Source organism: Phocoena phocoena, chromosome X, assembly GCF_963924675.1.
Source record: "Phocoena phocoena chromosome X, mPhoPho1.1, whole genome shotgun sequence".
In the NCBI taxonomy this organism is placed as follows: domain Eukaryota; kingdom Metazoa; phylum Chordata; class Mammalia; order Artiodactyla; family Phocoenidae; genus Phocoena; species Phocoena phocoena.
The window spans coordinates 113,044,759-113,062,254 of record NC_089240.1 but is presented as its reverse complement, the minus strand read 5'-3'; the positions used below and the strand labels follow the sequence as shown (position 1 = coordinate 113,062,254).

The 17,496-nt window shown below is 42.2% G+C and overlaps 1 protein-coding gene across 4 annotated transcripts in view; it reads left to right on the top strand.

Moving 5' to 3' along the window:
• Positions 1–17,496, top strand: part of GPC3 (glypican 3) — a 446,037-nt gene that overhangs the window by 14,841 nt on the left and 413,700 nt on the right. For 2 of the 4 annotated variants that reach the window (XM_065900580.1, XM_065900579.1), the window contains exon 2: positions 16,923–17,084. The exons of 1 other annotated variant lie outside the window; for it this stretch is intronic. In XM_065900580.1, the coding sequence (XP_065756652.1) occupies positions 16,923–17,084 (162 nt within the window). The remainder of the gene's footprint in view (positions 1–16,922; positions 17,085–17,496) is intronic. One more of the 4 variants, XM_065900581.1, reaches the window with a different exon arrangement.

Below are 17,496 nucleotides of genomic sequence, written 5' to 3'. Positions count from 1 at the left end.
GCCCCCTCCCCGAGCCCTTTGCTTAACAGCAGCTAATGGCCTAATGAGCAAGAAGGATTTCTGCCTCTTATCAGCTGCCTAAACAGCAACAGGAAGGCTGATATACAGAGTGTAGGTCAAAACCTGAGTTCTTGAACCAAAAAACTACAGGGTCAGTTGAAAACTCTGGATACGTGGCATCTCTGTAGTCATCAATACCAGTCAGTAAAGGAACTGGACACTTGAGTTCAAAGAAATAGTAATAGTTGTCAAAAGTATGAACAGTCTAATTAATTTTGCTAGTAGTTCTTTCCTTCTTTGTTTAGCTCTTCTATAAATAGCCTTCATATAGTCTTTAATGAGCTTTTAGTTTGTGCCTGGAGGTTGTTCTGGTCATGTGGCCAGAGTGTCTGATTGTCAGATGGTGATGATGGAGGCAAGGGTATTTATGTTCTGGCCCAGATTTTGGAAGGGGCTGCCAAATAAACGTAAATAGATATCTACTACTACTTTTATTTCTTTTTAAACTGAGTTTTTGAATAAATATGCACTCACTCGCATGGAGTCAGAGAAACCTTGGTGCTTCTTCATACTCTACTCAGACCTTTAGGGTCATTACTTGTTTCTTAGATCCACTTGGAATCCAGGCCCAGACTCGCATAGAATAAATAAATATTTTAGGGTATTCTGTGCCCAATCATAGTGAAAGCCCCTTGACTTTCATCTTCTGCATTAGCATTTTTTTCAGAGACAATAATGCAAACATTTTTTTCAGATTCTGTTCTGTTATTGAAAATCCTATTTACATAAACAGGCATTGTTGTGGCTTAGGGAAGAATGTGGGGTCCCATTCCTTAGCTCCTTGTATATCTTTGCTAAGGCTTGTCTAAATAGAAGTAATGACGCTTTAGTCTAAGCAGCTTTTCTCATTTAGGTAAGCAGGGCGGTTTGAAATTTCAGTTTACTCGATAATTGAGTTTCTTCTTCTTAATTATTTCAGGCATGCAGGTTGCTCTCTTGATAGTAAAGACCCTAAAAATCTAGTAATCTCCTCAGGCATCCATTTGGTAATAAAATCCTGTGCATTTTCAGGGGTTAATTTTCATGACAATTGTGCACCCCTCCCTACCCTCAACCCAACCTCCACCCTTGGAAAAATTCTGCTATCTTTTAGGGTTTTGGTCTCACATTTGCAAAAAAACACTTAAAAATATATATAAGGATGATGCTGGAATGACTGGATCTAGAGAAAACTTAAATGTATTCAGATTCATGCTCATTACACAGCTTTCATTTAGGGTTTTTAATAGCCGTGTCATATTTCTCAGAAAATCATCTGCCCGGCTTTGCCAGGCTTGGTTTTCTGCCCTGAATGAAAAACTGAAGATCAGCAAAAGCGGAGCCTAACTATCCCCTCTTCTATCCTTTTTCACAACAACAACAACAAAACAAACAAACAAAACAAAACAAAAAACAAAGAAAGAAAGAAAAAGAAAAGAAAAAAAATCTCAGAGGTCATCTGGTGTAGAGTGAGGTGGGGAAGAACGTTAAAAAAAAACCCAAACAACTCAAGCTGCCTTCACATCTGCTAGTCATTCCCACTGCTGTGACTTCAATCCAGCAAGTTTTTATTGAGCACCTGTGGTGGGGGCAGTGCTAATAATCATTAACGTTTATTGAGCCAGGCGCTATGCTGAGCCCTTTATGGGCAACATCCCATTTAATCCTCACAATAGAACTACCAGGTGGGTGTTATTATTTCTCCCATTTTACAGATGAGAAAACCGAGGCTTACAGAAGTTTAGTGACTTGTACAAGGTCAAATAGCTACAAAATGAATTAAATCCACTCAGTCTGGTTTCAGAACCATGTTCCTGATCACTACTCTTGTGGTGGGCTCAGCATTTCTGGGGATTACTTCTGAAACCAGTTTTGAGAACCCAGTATGTGTGAGATGCTGGGGATTCGAAGAAAAAAACTCCCCTTTCTCTGTTCTTGGTGGGGGAGGCAGACATGGAGACGGATGAGGACCATGCATGGAGGGTCTCCGTATCTGTTGAGGGGAAGGAGGAGGGCCTTGGAAGAGCGATGGCTTGAATCTGTGGGAGTGCTGCATCCCAAATGCAGCTCAGCAGCCTGGGGTCACGGGCATTTGATTTTCCCGTTCAGTGAAGGTTATCGTCTCTGAGTTGAACTGCCTCAGTGACTGCATCAGACTGTTTCCATCACTGCCCCGATTGACTGTAGCCCCAGCTACCTTGAACCCCGCACTCCTTAGACATACATAGGCGGTCAGCATGGTTTTGGGAGAATTGGCTCCATGGTTCCCATGTCATTTCTACTTTATTTCAGTTCTTTCTTGAAAACAAGTAAAAGTTAAATGAGGCAGACATTCCCAAACGAAATTGCTGCAGTCTTGAGAGCTGGTGGCTTTCAGGAGGCAGGTCAGACTATAATACTAGCAGCCCACAGGGAGATCCTGGATCCAGGCTTGGTTCTTTCAGCTTGATCTGGAGCCCTCCTGGCACTCCCTCTTGGAGCCCACACTGGGCTCTGCAGAGCTCTGTATCTGAATCACCCCCAGCTTGACAGGAGAGTGAAGTTACTATTAGAAATTTTTGAGTTTTTCGGTGAAATCATGGGAATGGAAGGCAAATCCCCAAATTACCTGTTTGGGTAATTTATTTTTGTTTTTCATGGCTCCCAAAGAAAGCAAGGAGGAAAAAAGTCACTACTGAGCATCACTGAAAACTCTTTTATGTGTTGCATTAATGCAACTTAAAATTTCCTCAATTTTAGGAAACATTTGGTTCAGGGCAAAGTGAATTCACCAACGTGTGTGTTTGTGTGTGTGTGTCTGTGTGTGTTTGAAACCATATCCTTTAGTTTCCAATCTCAGCTTACCCAAAACTCCTTGTGCCTCCAAGTTTCTCATAGCTGCTTTGCAGTGGTTTGCTTGCCAATTCCCCTCCCATGCACTTTCTCCTTCATTAAATCTCTTCCACAGAAGGGGTTGCCACCAAGTCTAGACTTCAGTAACAGGCAGGAGGAGGGCCAATTAGTGAAGATTTTGATTCATATTACATGAGAGTGGGGGAGGAGAAGGAGGCGGAAAATCTGTTCTCCTCAGTCCTTCAGATACTCAAGTTCTAACACAACAGTATGATGAAGTTGTATAAAATTACTGGAGCATTTACACAGCTAGTCCCCAAGATGGCATAAATGCCACAGCACTAGAGCATGTCAGTGTAGACACTCAGATCAGCTGAAGGATAGGAAAAAGGAAAAGATCAATAACGTTTCTCACTCAGGGATCAAGAGTGTTTGATTTTCTTTTGGTTGCATTTTGCTCAGGTGCAGTGTGTATGTTGTACTAACAAGGCGGCCGACTCCTTTTTCCACAGGTCCCTATCATGGGGAAAGGGGAAAGATAAAATAGAGGGTACAGATTATTTACAGCAGCTGAGAAAGTAATTACAAGGTGCAATGGCTTGAAACTGAAATTTAGGTTAGCCATTAGAGCTGGGAGAAGCATCTTAACAATAAGGGCAATTGGACATCAGAAAGATTTGCCTGAGAGCTGGTTAAACAGCGTCTCCAGGAGTGCTGGAAGACTAGGGCAGGTGTAATGTGAAGAGAAACTCCTACCAAATTCAGGGTTGGGCTGGAGGCCCAGACTGATAGGCATATTCCATTGCTGCCCAGCTCTCTTTGTGATTGTTTGATTGCTAATAGCTTAAAATGCTTTTTTTCATGTATACAAAATACACCTAATTTATCAGGCTTAAGAAAACAGACATTTTTTCTGAATTTTGTTTTATTTTTTAAACAGCAGGTTCTCATTAGTTATCTGTTTTATACACATCAGTGTATACATGTCAATCCCAATCTCCCAATTCATCCCACCACAGCCCCCCCCATCCCCGGCCCCGCTTTCCCCCCTTGGTGTCTGTACGTTGAAAACAAACACATTTGAGCAGCGAGAATGAGGCATTTGGATTAGTCTGAGCACCCTCCTAACAGACTTTCTGGAATATGAACCAAGGACTGAGGCAATGTTGTTATTTTTTTGCTTCTGCAAGACTTCCGTTTTATAGTATGGGACTATGCTGTTAAAGTAACATTTGGGCTTCATCAATATGACTTTCTCAAGGCTGAGCATAGATCAAATTTGGTTTTGGCCCCTTTGATCTTTTTGTAATCTTTCCCTTTGACATCGCCCCATGTCCCTATCCAGGTGTGCTGGGTTAACTCCCCCACCACACCCCCTCTTTCCTGTGCTCCAGGAAGCTCCCAGGTAAACTCTTTAGCCTTGAGGTATGAGGGAATTACTCAAGGAACGTTACGCTTTAAGACAACACCTGATGAAATTGCTTAACCAAGTAGTAACTCACCCATGATGAAACCTTTAGACGTTACTAGGCAGGTACTTATAGGTGGGAGAGAGAGGGTGTACTAGTTTCCTAGGGCCGCCATAACAAATGACCTGAAATTTGGTGGCTTAAAACAACTGAATTGATTATCTCACAGTTCTGGAGGCCAGAAGTACAAAATCAAGGTGTCAGCAGGGCTGCATTCCCGCCAAGGGCTCTGGGAGAGTCCTTCCTGGCCTCTTCCAGCTTCTGTGGGCTCCAAGCCTTCCTTGGCCTGTGGCTGCATCATTCCAATGTCTGCCTCTGTCTTCACATGGCCTTCTATTCTTCCTGTGTCTCTCCTCTGTGTGTCATTCATAAGGACATGTCATGGGATTTAGGGCCCACCTGGATTATCCAGGATGACCTCATCTTGAGATCCTTAATTTAATTACATCTGCAAGACCCTTTTTTTCCAAATAAGGTCACATTCACTGGTTCTAGGGGTTAGTCCATGGACATAATCTTTTGGGGGGGGGCACCATTCAGTCCACTACAGAAGAGAACTTTCTGGGCCTCTTGAATCATCCCAATTTACCAGAGTTCTCTACTCTAAGGGGAACTTGTTCTAGGGAAGCTTAAAGTTGGTTATAAAATTTCAGTGTGTTTCCTGAAAGGGATGTGGGTGGCAACTGCTGTTAACCCACTTTCTAAATGGTTAAATCAAGGACCTGGGGAGTGAAATGACTTACCTAGTCACTCTGGATCAGAAGAAGAGTTCTAAAACTGAATAGGCTACCGTATTATTATTCAGCGTGGACTTTGTGTCTTTAACCCATGGCCTTATTGGATTTTTTTTCTTAAAAAAGTATTTTTCTAAACACTTTAGCCATAAGAAGGCAATCGTTGCTTATTAGTCACTTGAAAAACCTTTCCACAGGACTTGTAGGATCAAGGTGATGGTGTGCTTTCAATCTACCGTAGCCTTCTACCTAGTCTTCGTGGTTTGCAGAAACATCAGGTACAGGGAGTTTTAGAAGCCAGAGACATCTGTGAAGCAAAATACTGCCTTTTTAGGGTCAGGTATACTGAGTTTTAGGTACAACTTGCATGCAGAATGGTAAATATATAGTTGTCACAGATGAGACATTCTCTGAAGAAATACTGTCACACTTGCTTATGACAAAAGGACCGGTTCTAACATTTGTGGCAGTGACAGTCTTGGCATGTAAAGAGATTAGTGAGTTAGAGTGTGGTCTTCATGGAAACGCAGAGAGAAAGGAACGTTGGAGGTCACCAGGCCCAGAATGCTACATAGTGCAGGAGTCCCTTTTGTGGTATCTCTGACACTGCTACCCAGATTATGCTTGAATGCCTCAAGACGTAAGGAGCTTACTATCTATAGGAAGCAGGGTCTAACTGTTGAGTATTTGTTCATCCATTCAACGAGCATTAATTGAGTGTCTACTATATTCCGGGTACTATGCCATGTCAGGGAATACAAAGATGGCCAAGATATTGTTCCTGCCTACAGAAACTTACAATTTAATGGTAGGGGTAATAAAAGTATAACAATAGCTATAAAAGCTAGATTGCAAAATGCAGTATTAGAAGTACAAACTGTGCTGAAAATTCACAGAGTTGACAGCTCCTGGGGTTTATTTGGTGGAGAGGGTACCTGGGGGAGGAGAGACAAACATTATGAAAGAGACGCTTGAGAGAGACCCTATGGATGAGAAGGTTTTAATAGCTGAAGCTAGGGGAAGAGCACTCCTGGGACAGAAATAGCATGAACAAAATAGGGAAGCAGGAAATGAAGGCATGTGTTTGGGATACATTAAATAGGACTTTAATTCTCACAACCACCTTGAGAGGTAGGTGTTACTGTTCCCGTTTTATAGATAAGGAAGCTGAGGCTCAGAGATTCAGTAACTTGCCTAAGATCACACAGCTGTTACGTGGTGAAGCTGGGATTCACAACCTGGTCTGATTCCAGAGTCCTTCCCTTTGCTATTGCGTGCCATCCATCAGGAAGCTGTCTGACATTAGTTGGCCTCTGGAGACAAAGGGGTATACAAAAGGGAATGTGGTTATTACATGGGGTGAAGCACTGAAAAGGCTGAGTTGTTGGTCTTTGCCTTGGCCTCATATCCATGTTCACGTATAGCTATTGCCAAGTGCTATTGACAGAGCCTTCTTAGAAGGGCAGAGGCAGGTCTTTTGCTTCTTTTGTGTCCTCCCAATGCCTAGTCTAGAATGGGCTTAGTGACTATTGATTGACCTATAGTTGGAAGCAGACTCTCAGACCTGAAATTGTCTGCAGGGTCATCTAGTCAGGCCCAGATCTGAAAAGGTATTTGGTTGAGTCGCACAGCTGATTTGGTAGCAGAACAGATAATAACACTTTAGTCTTGGTAGGGAAGGGTTCTTCCCCCCACCCCACCCGATGTGATTTCATACACAGGGGAAATGGCCTAGCACTTAGATTGGGCCTAGGGTGTTGAAATTCTCAGCTATGCTTCAGGTCTGCGTATTTGAACATTGTATCTGAAGAATAAAAATTATACATCTCCTAAAAGATGGGATCTCCGCTACTTATCTGAGTAGAATAACAACTAGTGAAAGAGTGAGTAGGGGGAGACAGGAGAATTGCCTTGGTTTAGTCCCTCTGGCAGAATTCTAAAAGATTCTTTATCCTGGACCTTCCCTGGTGGCACAGTGGTTAAGAATCCACCTGCCAATGCAGGGGACACGGGTTCGAGCCCTGGTCTGGGAAGATCCCACAGGCCCCGGAGCAACTAAGCCCGTGCACCACAACTACTGAGCCTGCGCTCTAGAGTCCGCGAGCCACAACTCCTGAGCCTGCGTGCCACAACTACTGAAGCCTGCCCGCCTAGAGCCCGTGCTTCGCAACACGAGAAGCCACCGCCATGAGAAGCCCGCGCACCACAACGAAGAGTAGCCCCCTCTCGCCGCAACTAGAGAAAGCCCGCGTGCGGCAACGAAGACCCAATGCAGCCAAAAATAAATAAATAAAAAGATTCTTTATCCCAACTGGCATACCCTCCAACCCAATTTTGTTTTTATTAGGGTTTTTACCCTGTCTAAATAATGTGGGGGGGGGGGGTTGCTGGAGAGAAGAGAAGAAGGGAGAAGAGGAGGTGAGAGAGAACTCCATTTTGGGCTCTGAGGATTCTTTATTTTTCCTGGAATACTGTTCTTCTACCAGTTGCTCTATTAGCATCAATTAATCTGACCCGGTTCCTTTAAAACTAAACTCTCTTGAAGTTCTGGCATTGTTTCCAAGTCAAAGGGGAGGACATCGAGCCCAAACGTCAGCCAGCTAGCCCCTTGAGATACAAAGATAAGTCGGTCAAGGGTCTTTCCCTGAAGGAACTTAAATCTAGTGAAGATAAGGCATGCAAATGTAACCATGATGCAAGTTAGAGAGTGTGAGAAGTGTCTTTATAAAGGATGCAGAGTGCTATGGGAATTCAAAGGACAGAAAGCTTTTGGAGTGCATCTCTGCCCCCGCGAACACTCTCTCCTGTGAGAATCCAATCCACAGATAACTCAGAGTCAATTATACCTCGGAAAGCTGGAAAAAAATGTAAAAAGACAACAAACAAAAAATAGCCAAAGATAACTAGGAATCCTCTGGTGGCGGGGCTCACATACTCCTCCTTATCCGGCCCCAGCTACTTTCCACCAGCTCACTTTTCCCTCTAGCCTTACCAGGTTCCTTGGCAATGCTTGTATATGCCACCCACTTTCACACGCCTGTGTCTTTGCTCCGTTTTTATTTTTTATTGCGGTACGCGGGCCTCTCACTGTTGTGGCCTCGCCCGTCGCGGAGCACAGGCTCCGGACATGCAGGCTCAGCGGCCATGGCTCACGGGCCCAGCCGCTCCGCGGCATGTGGGATCTTCCCGGACCGGGGCACGAACCCATGTCCCCTGCATCGGCAGGCGGACTCTCAACCACTGCGCCACCAGGGAAGCCCTGCTCCGTTTTTAAGAAGGAGAACGATGTGATCAGATATGTACTTTAGCAACGTCTCTCTCCAGCTTGGGTGGAAGAGAGGGTAGAGGCAAGAAGGCCACTTTAGAGGCTGTAATAGTTTTCCAAGTGAAAAGAGGTGAGGTGATGAGGCCAGGATGGAAAGAAGATGAATGATGAGGGATATTTAAAAAGCGTAACCAGTAGGATTTAGTGACAGTTGGCTATAGGGGATGAAGGTGAATGAGGTGTCCAGAGTGACCTAGAAGTTTCTAGTTATTGATAGTTTGGGAGTCCATTTCCTGGACCAATCTGTGAACCCCAGGGCAGGGACTGTGTCCTGTTCATTACTGTATTCCTTGGGTTGGGCAGAGACCCTAGCACAAAGTAGGCATTCTGTAAATGTTGTATGAATGAATTGTTCACCACTTTGGCAGGCTGAATGTAATCAGTGAATTTGTGTTCCCAGAGCACATGTTTGACTGCTGCTTGGGAATGTGGTCCAGAAAGAACCTCTTTGTGGGAGAGTGTAGTGATCTAGGGATTCAACCTTTACTGGGCATGAAATGATATGCAGTTAATTGACAGTTGGCAGTAGAGATAAAGGTAATTCGTTCTTTAATTCTCAGGCTTATCTCCAGGGTTGCTTTAAACTCCCAGTACTCCAGTGTGGTAGCAACATTTTGGCCTGCCTTTTACAGAGGCAGAGTCTGTCACGGCCCCAGGCATGATCTTTGCTTTAAAGTCTGAGCTCGTGATACCCAGGTGTGCCCTCTGCAAGGTCATGTTCTTTCGGGCTAAATAACAGAAGGGTAACCTTCATCTGGGTTCCCTAAGACGATTTCTTCCACCAGCAATCCTCACTTTCCCCACTGGTTTCAAATGCAGCCATTTCTTTCATCTGTATTCCTATCTTGATTAGTAAGAAATTAATGAGCATGTAAGATTTGATTTAGATAATGATTAATTAAGGGAAAAGGCACCGTTCTAATAGCAAGTCACTGTTATATGCTAAGGAAATTAGTTAATATTTCTGGATGGCAAATTGACTTGTCCTCTGTTAAAAAGAAAACCTTTTAGAAATGGTTGATACGTTATTTTTTCGTTCATTTGTAGAGCAACCTGCACTTAATCCTTTGGATAATTCTAATAGGCATCTATTATTTTCCCTATAAGTCATGAAGCAAACCAGTTTTGGATATCATTCATTCCTTTGTTTAATATTACTTTAATGATAATATTACATTATTATTTTTAGCACAGCATACTTTCATTAGCAAAAAAGTCTGCCATTCATAAAGCAGACCTTGGCAATAAAATGTGTGAAACCATCATACACACACACACACACACACACACACACGCGTACACACACACACGTATATATATGGAAAAGATTTCAGTTTTCATTGTTACTGAGCCCTGACGATTTAGTCTCTTCTGTTGCTGTTTGAATATGTTCTATCTGCTTTTAGAAAAGTATAAGGATCAAGGTCTACATTAATACTTCTTCTGTTCTTTAGTGTGTTTTTAAATGTGATTTTTGACAATTTATAGTCATTAGCTAAAATTGCAGTGTAGTAAAATAACCAACATATAGAACATAATAAAGGTAATTGGAGAATCGGAGGGCTGGAAGTGACCTTGAGGGGTTATTTAGCTCATTTCCCAATTTCAAGCTGTAAGACTAATCTTCCTAAACAGCACCCTTCATCATATTATACCTCTGCTTGAGACTCAACAGTGGTTCTTTATTGTCCACGGAGTCAAGCCCATAGTCTTTTGTCTGCATTCAAGGCCCTTCACACTCTGGCCCATCTTGCCTGATAAGCTAGCTATACCCCAGATTCTAGTTTCTCTCCAGGCAGGTTAATTTTGCCCCACTATTCCACAGGTGCCATATGCATTTCACCCATTGGCCTTCTCATCTTTTACCGTGTAGCTCAAGCCCTACCTCCTCCTGGAAGTCTTCTTTGACCCCTAGAGCCTCTGGTGAGCATTTACTTATCTAGCAAATGTTGTCTATATTACATATTTGAAAATTCCACTTTATTGAAATATAATTTATAAATAATAAAGTACACTCATTTTGAGTGAAGAATTTACTGAGTTTTGACAACTTTATATACCCATGTAACTACCACCCCAATTAAAATATAGACTATTTCTGTCACGTCAGAAAATATACTGCATATTTTGTCACCTAACCATATATCAGCTTTTACTGTTCTCTAGCTATTTTTGTGTGTGAAAGTCTGGTCTCTTAGCATGAATTTGTTTTTTGTTTATTTTAATTTTACTTAACGTATATTGGATATTTACCTTGTACCAAGTAGGCTAAGAGCTTTACACGCATAATCTCACTCAGTCCTTGCAACAACTCTGCCAGGTAAGTGGTGTTGATAATAGGGACGAAAAGGCGTGTAGAGGTTAAATAATCTACCCTTGGTTGCAAGCTAGTAAGTGGTGGGGCTAGGACTAAATTGTAAGCTACTTGACCAGAGGGGACCATAAGTGTTTTGCCTACCATGATGCTGGCCTCCAGGCCGTTAATACTTACTGACTTGGAATAAAATCCAATAGAACAGATACAATTAAACAGCCTCATATATAGTTTTCACTGTCCTCTTCCAATTAGGGACAGAGCTCAGGCCTGGAATGGGGTCTCCAAGTGAGTGTGGTGCAGCTGTGACTGCATGGCAGAGAGGAGCCGAAGTCCCAGTCCTGGTGGAGGTGGCTAAGGGAAACCAGAAGCAGTCTAAAATGTCAAGTCCTTGAATGGAGCCCAAAAGAGTAAGAACTAGGCCCAAAGGAGAGAGTCTGTGTTATAGGTCAAGAAGGCAAGGCCACAGGTAGCCAAACCTAAGAGATCCCCTTACACAAGAGTACACATCAGGAGGGAGCTTTCGGTGGACCACCTGTGATTTAGCCTCTGGAAGGGAAAGCAACTGGTAAGGGTGCCCAGCTTGAATACACATGGGAATAATCCTCCAGAGAAAGGCTTCCATAACTCAAATATCCCTTCTCAGTTGTAAGACCCAGAACTGGGCCCACTGTGCAAGCAAGACATTGTCTCAAAATAACTAGAAATAAATTACTTTATAGTTTCTTCAAGCGAAACATCTATTTGTGAATCTTCAAGATGTTTGGAAATTGATTTTTGTGGTATTTTAATATATTTTTCCAAGATCGAAGCGTACAGATGTAACATTTTCAGGGTCATCTGTCTCCACTCCTCCTTTTTAGATCAGACAGAAAGTGTTCTTTCTGTGTTCTCAGTCTGCAGCCCTCATTAATGCACCACTACATGCACAGGGCTGCCTGAGATCGCCGGAGCATCCCAAAGGAGATGGGAGTCATTCTCTGCTCTTCAGGAACTCAAAATCTAGGAGAGGAGATTATAGTATGAAGGTACTTTTTAACCCTCCAGAATAAATGGGAACTAGCAGCCCTGTAATGACTTCAGTTATTATTATTATTTTTTTAGCATCTGGGAATGCAACTTATTAAGCCCTAAAGAGTTGAACCTTTCTGACTCATTCGAATAGTCAATTGCTAAGTCTTCTCCTTGTCTCCATCCCAGGCTATAGTGCTTGTCTCTATTCCCATTTCCCAGCTGAGTTCCATTTTTACAAAAAAAAAAAAAAATGTGAGCACCTCTTTGCCGAGTGTGGTCCGTAATTACTTTTCCTTCCCATCTAATAAAGGAGCTATTTTCCCTTAACCTTCTTTTGTTCCTGACATACTTAAAGAATGCTTTGCTACTTACTATGTCTTTTGTAAGTTACATCTTATTTCTTGAATTGGCCTTTCTGCTTTTATTCACACAAGTATGTACCAGTTCTCAGTGTACCTCCTTAGTCATTTGCCCTCGGTTCTACTTCTTATTCATCCCACTTGGGATTTGGTTCCCAGAGTAATTCTTTGTTTTGTTGATAAGGATTCCCCTCTAAATTCTTTCTCTATTTCTTTCTGTTTTGTGTGTTCTTTCTGTCTTGTTTCTTTCATGGGCATGTTCATGCATTAAAATGGTTATATTTCATTTTTGTCATTTCATTTAGGTGTGTCTAGCTCTCCTGGCCCACTTTGTTCCTTATGCTATCATGTACTGAGGCTTATTTTAAGCTGGCCTGTGAGTTATATGAAATTTACTGAAAACAAAATGTTTTTCCCTTTGGCATTTATTTCTCTCCTTCCTGGTTTGGAAATCGTGAATTCTTATCAGTTTATAGATGTTTTATTTCCTCAGATCTATAGCTAACTCTTAGCCCCCAGATCAGTTATACTGGTTTATTGATTAACCAGGCTGTGATAAGTTGGTGGGAGGATAAATATTGCTATATATACATTTCTTACATTTGGATATAACACGTACCTTTCTTCATGACATCTGACATGTTTTCCCATAAGTTCTCGTTTGAGGTTTTAGTCCTTTAAAGATTTTGGCTAACCGAATTCCTGAGGTCGTAGGAGTTTATACAATGATGAGACTTGACCACCTCAGGGAAGTGGGGTACCCCCATGCATGCTCTAAGTTACTTCATGAATTATCATATTAAGGCAAACCAAACTGGCGTCATGGTCATTTAAAGAGTCATTCCTGGGCTTCTGTTGGTACACTGAGTGGCAGTTTGTTACCTTCTAAGATGGAAGCAACTCACAGCACTTCACAAAGAAAAGATCTGAGCCCTATTATTTTATAACTCCCACTAGCTAGAGCTGGTGGGAGTTAGAACAGTACTAACAGCCACCCTGCCAAATAAACCCTACCATTCTTGAAAACTGGAAATCATCACCAATGGAAATTTAGCAACACAAAGAATTTTATCTATAACATTTAATTTTATGAATGTATTGCAAATACAGGCATTTTAAACCACACACTATTTAGGCATCAGTTTACTAAGAAAATAAACTGGTGTTTGGAAAGTACCTGCTATGTAGGATTTTTCATATCTACACATGTGTCCCAACTACCCTTGTTTAAATCTAGATTAGCCACTTGTCCCCAAGGGGACTCTTTCCCTACTTGGTCCAATAAACTGCGTCAGTTTCTACTTCTAGAATGGCATTACATTTTGTAACCTCATGTAGAAAGAACACAGTGAGCTAGAACTAGCTCTGTTATTTTTCTTTTTCTGAAGATAATCATAAAGGCTTTGAGCTTAGACCCTGTTCAAAATCGGTTTAAGGCTCGTATATGAGATTGACATTTATAGGAGATAAATCTGAACTCTGCGTCTCCAGACCCCAAATTGTATTTTGACACATTAAACATCACCTTTCCATCCAGTACTACAAAATGCAGTGCTGCGTTAGGTTTGGTGATACACATTATCCATGCTCTCCTTTACCACTTTTGTCAGCAGCTCCCTTAAGGAGGAGGAAGTAGAGAGCTTGGAGTCAATACTGGGGACTCCAGCAGTGATGTCTTGTGAGGTTGAACTTGATGAATTTCATTCCTCAATGAAGAAAACTTGGACACATACATTAGGGCCATGATAACTGGAATTCCTAGGGAAATCAGAGATTGTAACAAAAGTAAGTTTTCTGGTAACTTAGGGCTAACTAGTTCCCCCCACCTTTTTTTTAAAAAAAAAACCAACACCTCAGTCATTGAAAAGCTGTCTAAAACGTCTGAATATGCTTTCTAGCCTCACTTCAGTAAGATTTGATGTTTATTATGAAAGCTTACTTTGCCAAGGACTTTATGGAGCTTTGGGGGTATCCCCCCTTGGGGGGATATCCCATATACATGTTTTGTCATCCTAGATAACTATGTCGCTTTATCGCACCCAGTTATATGCACTAGGTATTCATCTCTGTTAACCCCTCTAGACAGTGTGCTCCTTGGGATGAGGACCATGTCTCTCTTGTTGAAAGCTGTACCTCTACCACGTAGCACAGTGCTTGGCACACAGAAGATATGTTAGACTGGGTCCTCTGAGAAGCAGATGCCAATATAGCACTAGATGTGCAAGAAGTTTCTTGGGGAAAACACTTGGGAAGGAAATGAGCCGTTCGACTGTGGTGTAGGTCTGACCCCTTTGGAGGAGAGAGGGAAGGAGGGAAGGTTGAGTAGAGAGAATGTAAACTGCAGTACAGTTTTAAGAAAGTTTTGTCAGGGTCAGTGGGGAGTCCTCAAGCCAAAATGCCTGTCAGCAAAGTCCTGTGTCTCACAGGACTTGGCATCTTTGCCATGCTGTCATTGGCTGGGAGCAGCCCCTAGGGATTGTGGCCTGGGCACAACATGGCGTTGAATTTAGAGCACAGCAGCTGGGACCGTTCGGCAGTTACACTCCCTGTGGTAGGAGGTCTGAGATGCACATTTTCATGGCCACCACAGAAGAGCTCAACAAATGCTCATCGAAGGGAAAGTTTGAGTAAAACAGGAGTTACAGAAGAAGAAGGAGATTGGACTTAAATATGCATTGAGCCCTAATATTTGCTAGTATTGGTAGAGGATATAAAATCTTGGGACTCTCCGTTGCTTCCCTCATTCCTCCTCAAATGTCACCTTATGAAAGAAGCCATCCCTGATTACCCTACATAAATAGAAGCGTCCCTGCAATCACCACATTCCCTATCTACCTTACTTTTAAACATTAAAAAACAGCAGCTATATTGAGGTATAATTGACATACCATAAGCTATACATATTTTAAGGGTGCAGTTTGATAAATTTGATACATGTTTACAGCCATGAAACAATCATCACAATCAAGATAATGAATATATCTATCACTCCTCCAAATTTCCTCACTCTCACCTGCTGAACTGCTTCATCTCCGCCAACAACCGCTGAACTGCTTTCTGTCACCATAGATTAATTTTCACTTTCTAGATGGAACCATACAGTATGTAATTTTTAAAATTTGGTTTCTTTCACTGAGCATAATGTTTTCAGGGTTCATCCATGTGGTGGCATGTATCAATAGTTTATTTCTTTTTATGGCTGAGTAGTATTCCATTGTGTGTGTATACCACAGTTTGTTTTCCTTTCCTTACTTAGTTTTATTTTCTCGGTAGTACTTATCACTGCTTGACCTTACATATGTAGTTTGTTGTCTCCCAGAATATAAGCTCCACGAGGGCAGGGACTTTACAGACTGCTGTATCCACAGTGCTTGTCACATAGTGGATACCCAATAAAATATTTGTTGAATGACTCTCACCTACTCCCATGGCTTCAATTTTCTTTTATATGCTGATGACTTCCATGGATACAGAAGTGTGTTGAGTCACCAGCGAAGAGCTGAAAACAACAAAAAGGGTTTTTTTTATGGGGAAACCTGGTAGATGATGATCATTGACTGAGGTACGGAATACAGGAGACGTAACTTGTGTGTTCACATGGGATATATTGAGTTCAGTTTGGGGTCTGCTGAATCTGAGATTCCCACAGAGTAGTTGAAAATGTGGGATTTTGGAGCTCAGAAGAACGGTGAAGGCAGGATTAGAGAGTTCAGCAATCACAGGGGTTAGGTAAGATCATTGGGGTTGGGCAGAGATGTAGAATGAGAAAGAGGGTCAACAACATTTATGTGATCGGCAGACGAAGAGGAAGCAAGAAAAGATAGATAAGAATAGCCATAGTGGGACTTCCCTGGTGGTCCAGCGGGTAGGACTCCGCGCTCCCAATGCGGGGGCCTGGGTTCTATCCCTGGTCAGGGAACTAGATCCCACCTGCATGCCACAACTAAGGGTCTGCATGCCACAGCTAAAAGATCCTGTGTGCAGCAGTGAAGACCCAGCGCAGCCAAAATAAATAAATTAAATAAGTAAATATTAAATAAATAAATAAATATATATATATATAAGAATAGCCATAGCAGTGGGGGGGCGGTGTATGGGGTGTGTGTGTGGATAGGTTTAGTGAACTGGGTAGATTCACTAAAGCAAGGCGGGGGGAGTGTTTTAAGGAGGGATTGGTTAACTGTGAGGACTGCAAAGGGTCACATTGGTTGAGGACTGAGAAGAGGTTCTGATTCCCTAACTTTGGAATAATCAAGAAGATTATTCATTTGGCAAATCTTTATCGAGATACAGAAATAAGAAAGCATTCTGCATCATAAGGGAGCTCAGGAATTCAGAGGAGCAGGAGGTTGGCATTTGTGCTAGAGCTAGAATTGTTGAGCTGTAAGGGCTTTTGGTGATTGAATGTTAATGTTAGCGACATTGGATTGCCCAGACATACATTTCATTAGGAAATCATAACTGGAAGTTTGAAAGTGGCTTCTTGCTTGTGTTTTCATTCATAAATTATAATCAAGAAAAAGAAATTGTAGGAGTGAAGATTGGTCTTTTAACAGACAAATTAAATATTGGTGTTCAGTGACGTATACTTCGTGCTATAAATTAGTTTATACAGCATTTATGAGTCAAACCGAGGCAATTAATTCTTACAGTTATTCAAAAAGAATCAGTCATAAAGATAATAGGGAGAAAGCAGGGATTAGTTAAGGTAAACGCTGATTTTGGATAATCAAGATTTTACTGTGTTTTAAAAAAAATGCTTTGTTTTGCCTTGTTTGCCTCCTGTGTGTGTGAGACACTCTGCTTACTGAAACATGAAAAACTTGTTTGTTTCAGGATCAGATTTGCAAGTATGTCTCCCCAAGGGCCCAACATGCTGCTCAAGAAAGATGGAAGAAAAATACCAACTAACAGCGCGATTGAACATGGAACAACTGCTTCAGTCTGCAAGTATGGAGCTCAAGTTCTTAATTATTCAGAATGCTGCAGTTTTCCAAGGTGAGTTCTGGGGATCATTTGAGATGTGCTGCTCAATGGCATCATTATTTGGGCACTGGGCTTTCAAATGCTAAGTATAATTTATAAATTACCATTCCAACATTAATACTTGTCATAAAAACCTCCCAGTGAGGGACTTCCCTGGTGGTGCAGTGGTTGAGAATCCGCCTGCCAATGCAGGGGACACGGGTTCGATCCCTGGTCCGGGAAGATTCCACACGCTGTGGAGAAACTAAGCCCGTGCGCCACAGCTACTGACCCCTCAAGCCACAACTAGAGCCTGTGCTCTGCAACAAGAGAAGCCCGCGTGCCTAGAGCCTGTGCTCTGCGACAAGAGAAGCCACTGCAGTGAGAAGCCCACGCACGGCAACGAAGAGTAGCCCCAGCTCGCCGCAACTAGAGGAAGCCTGCA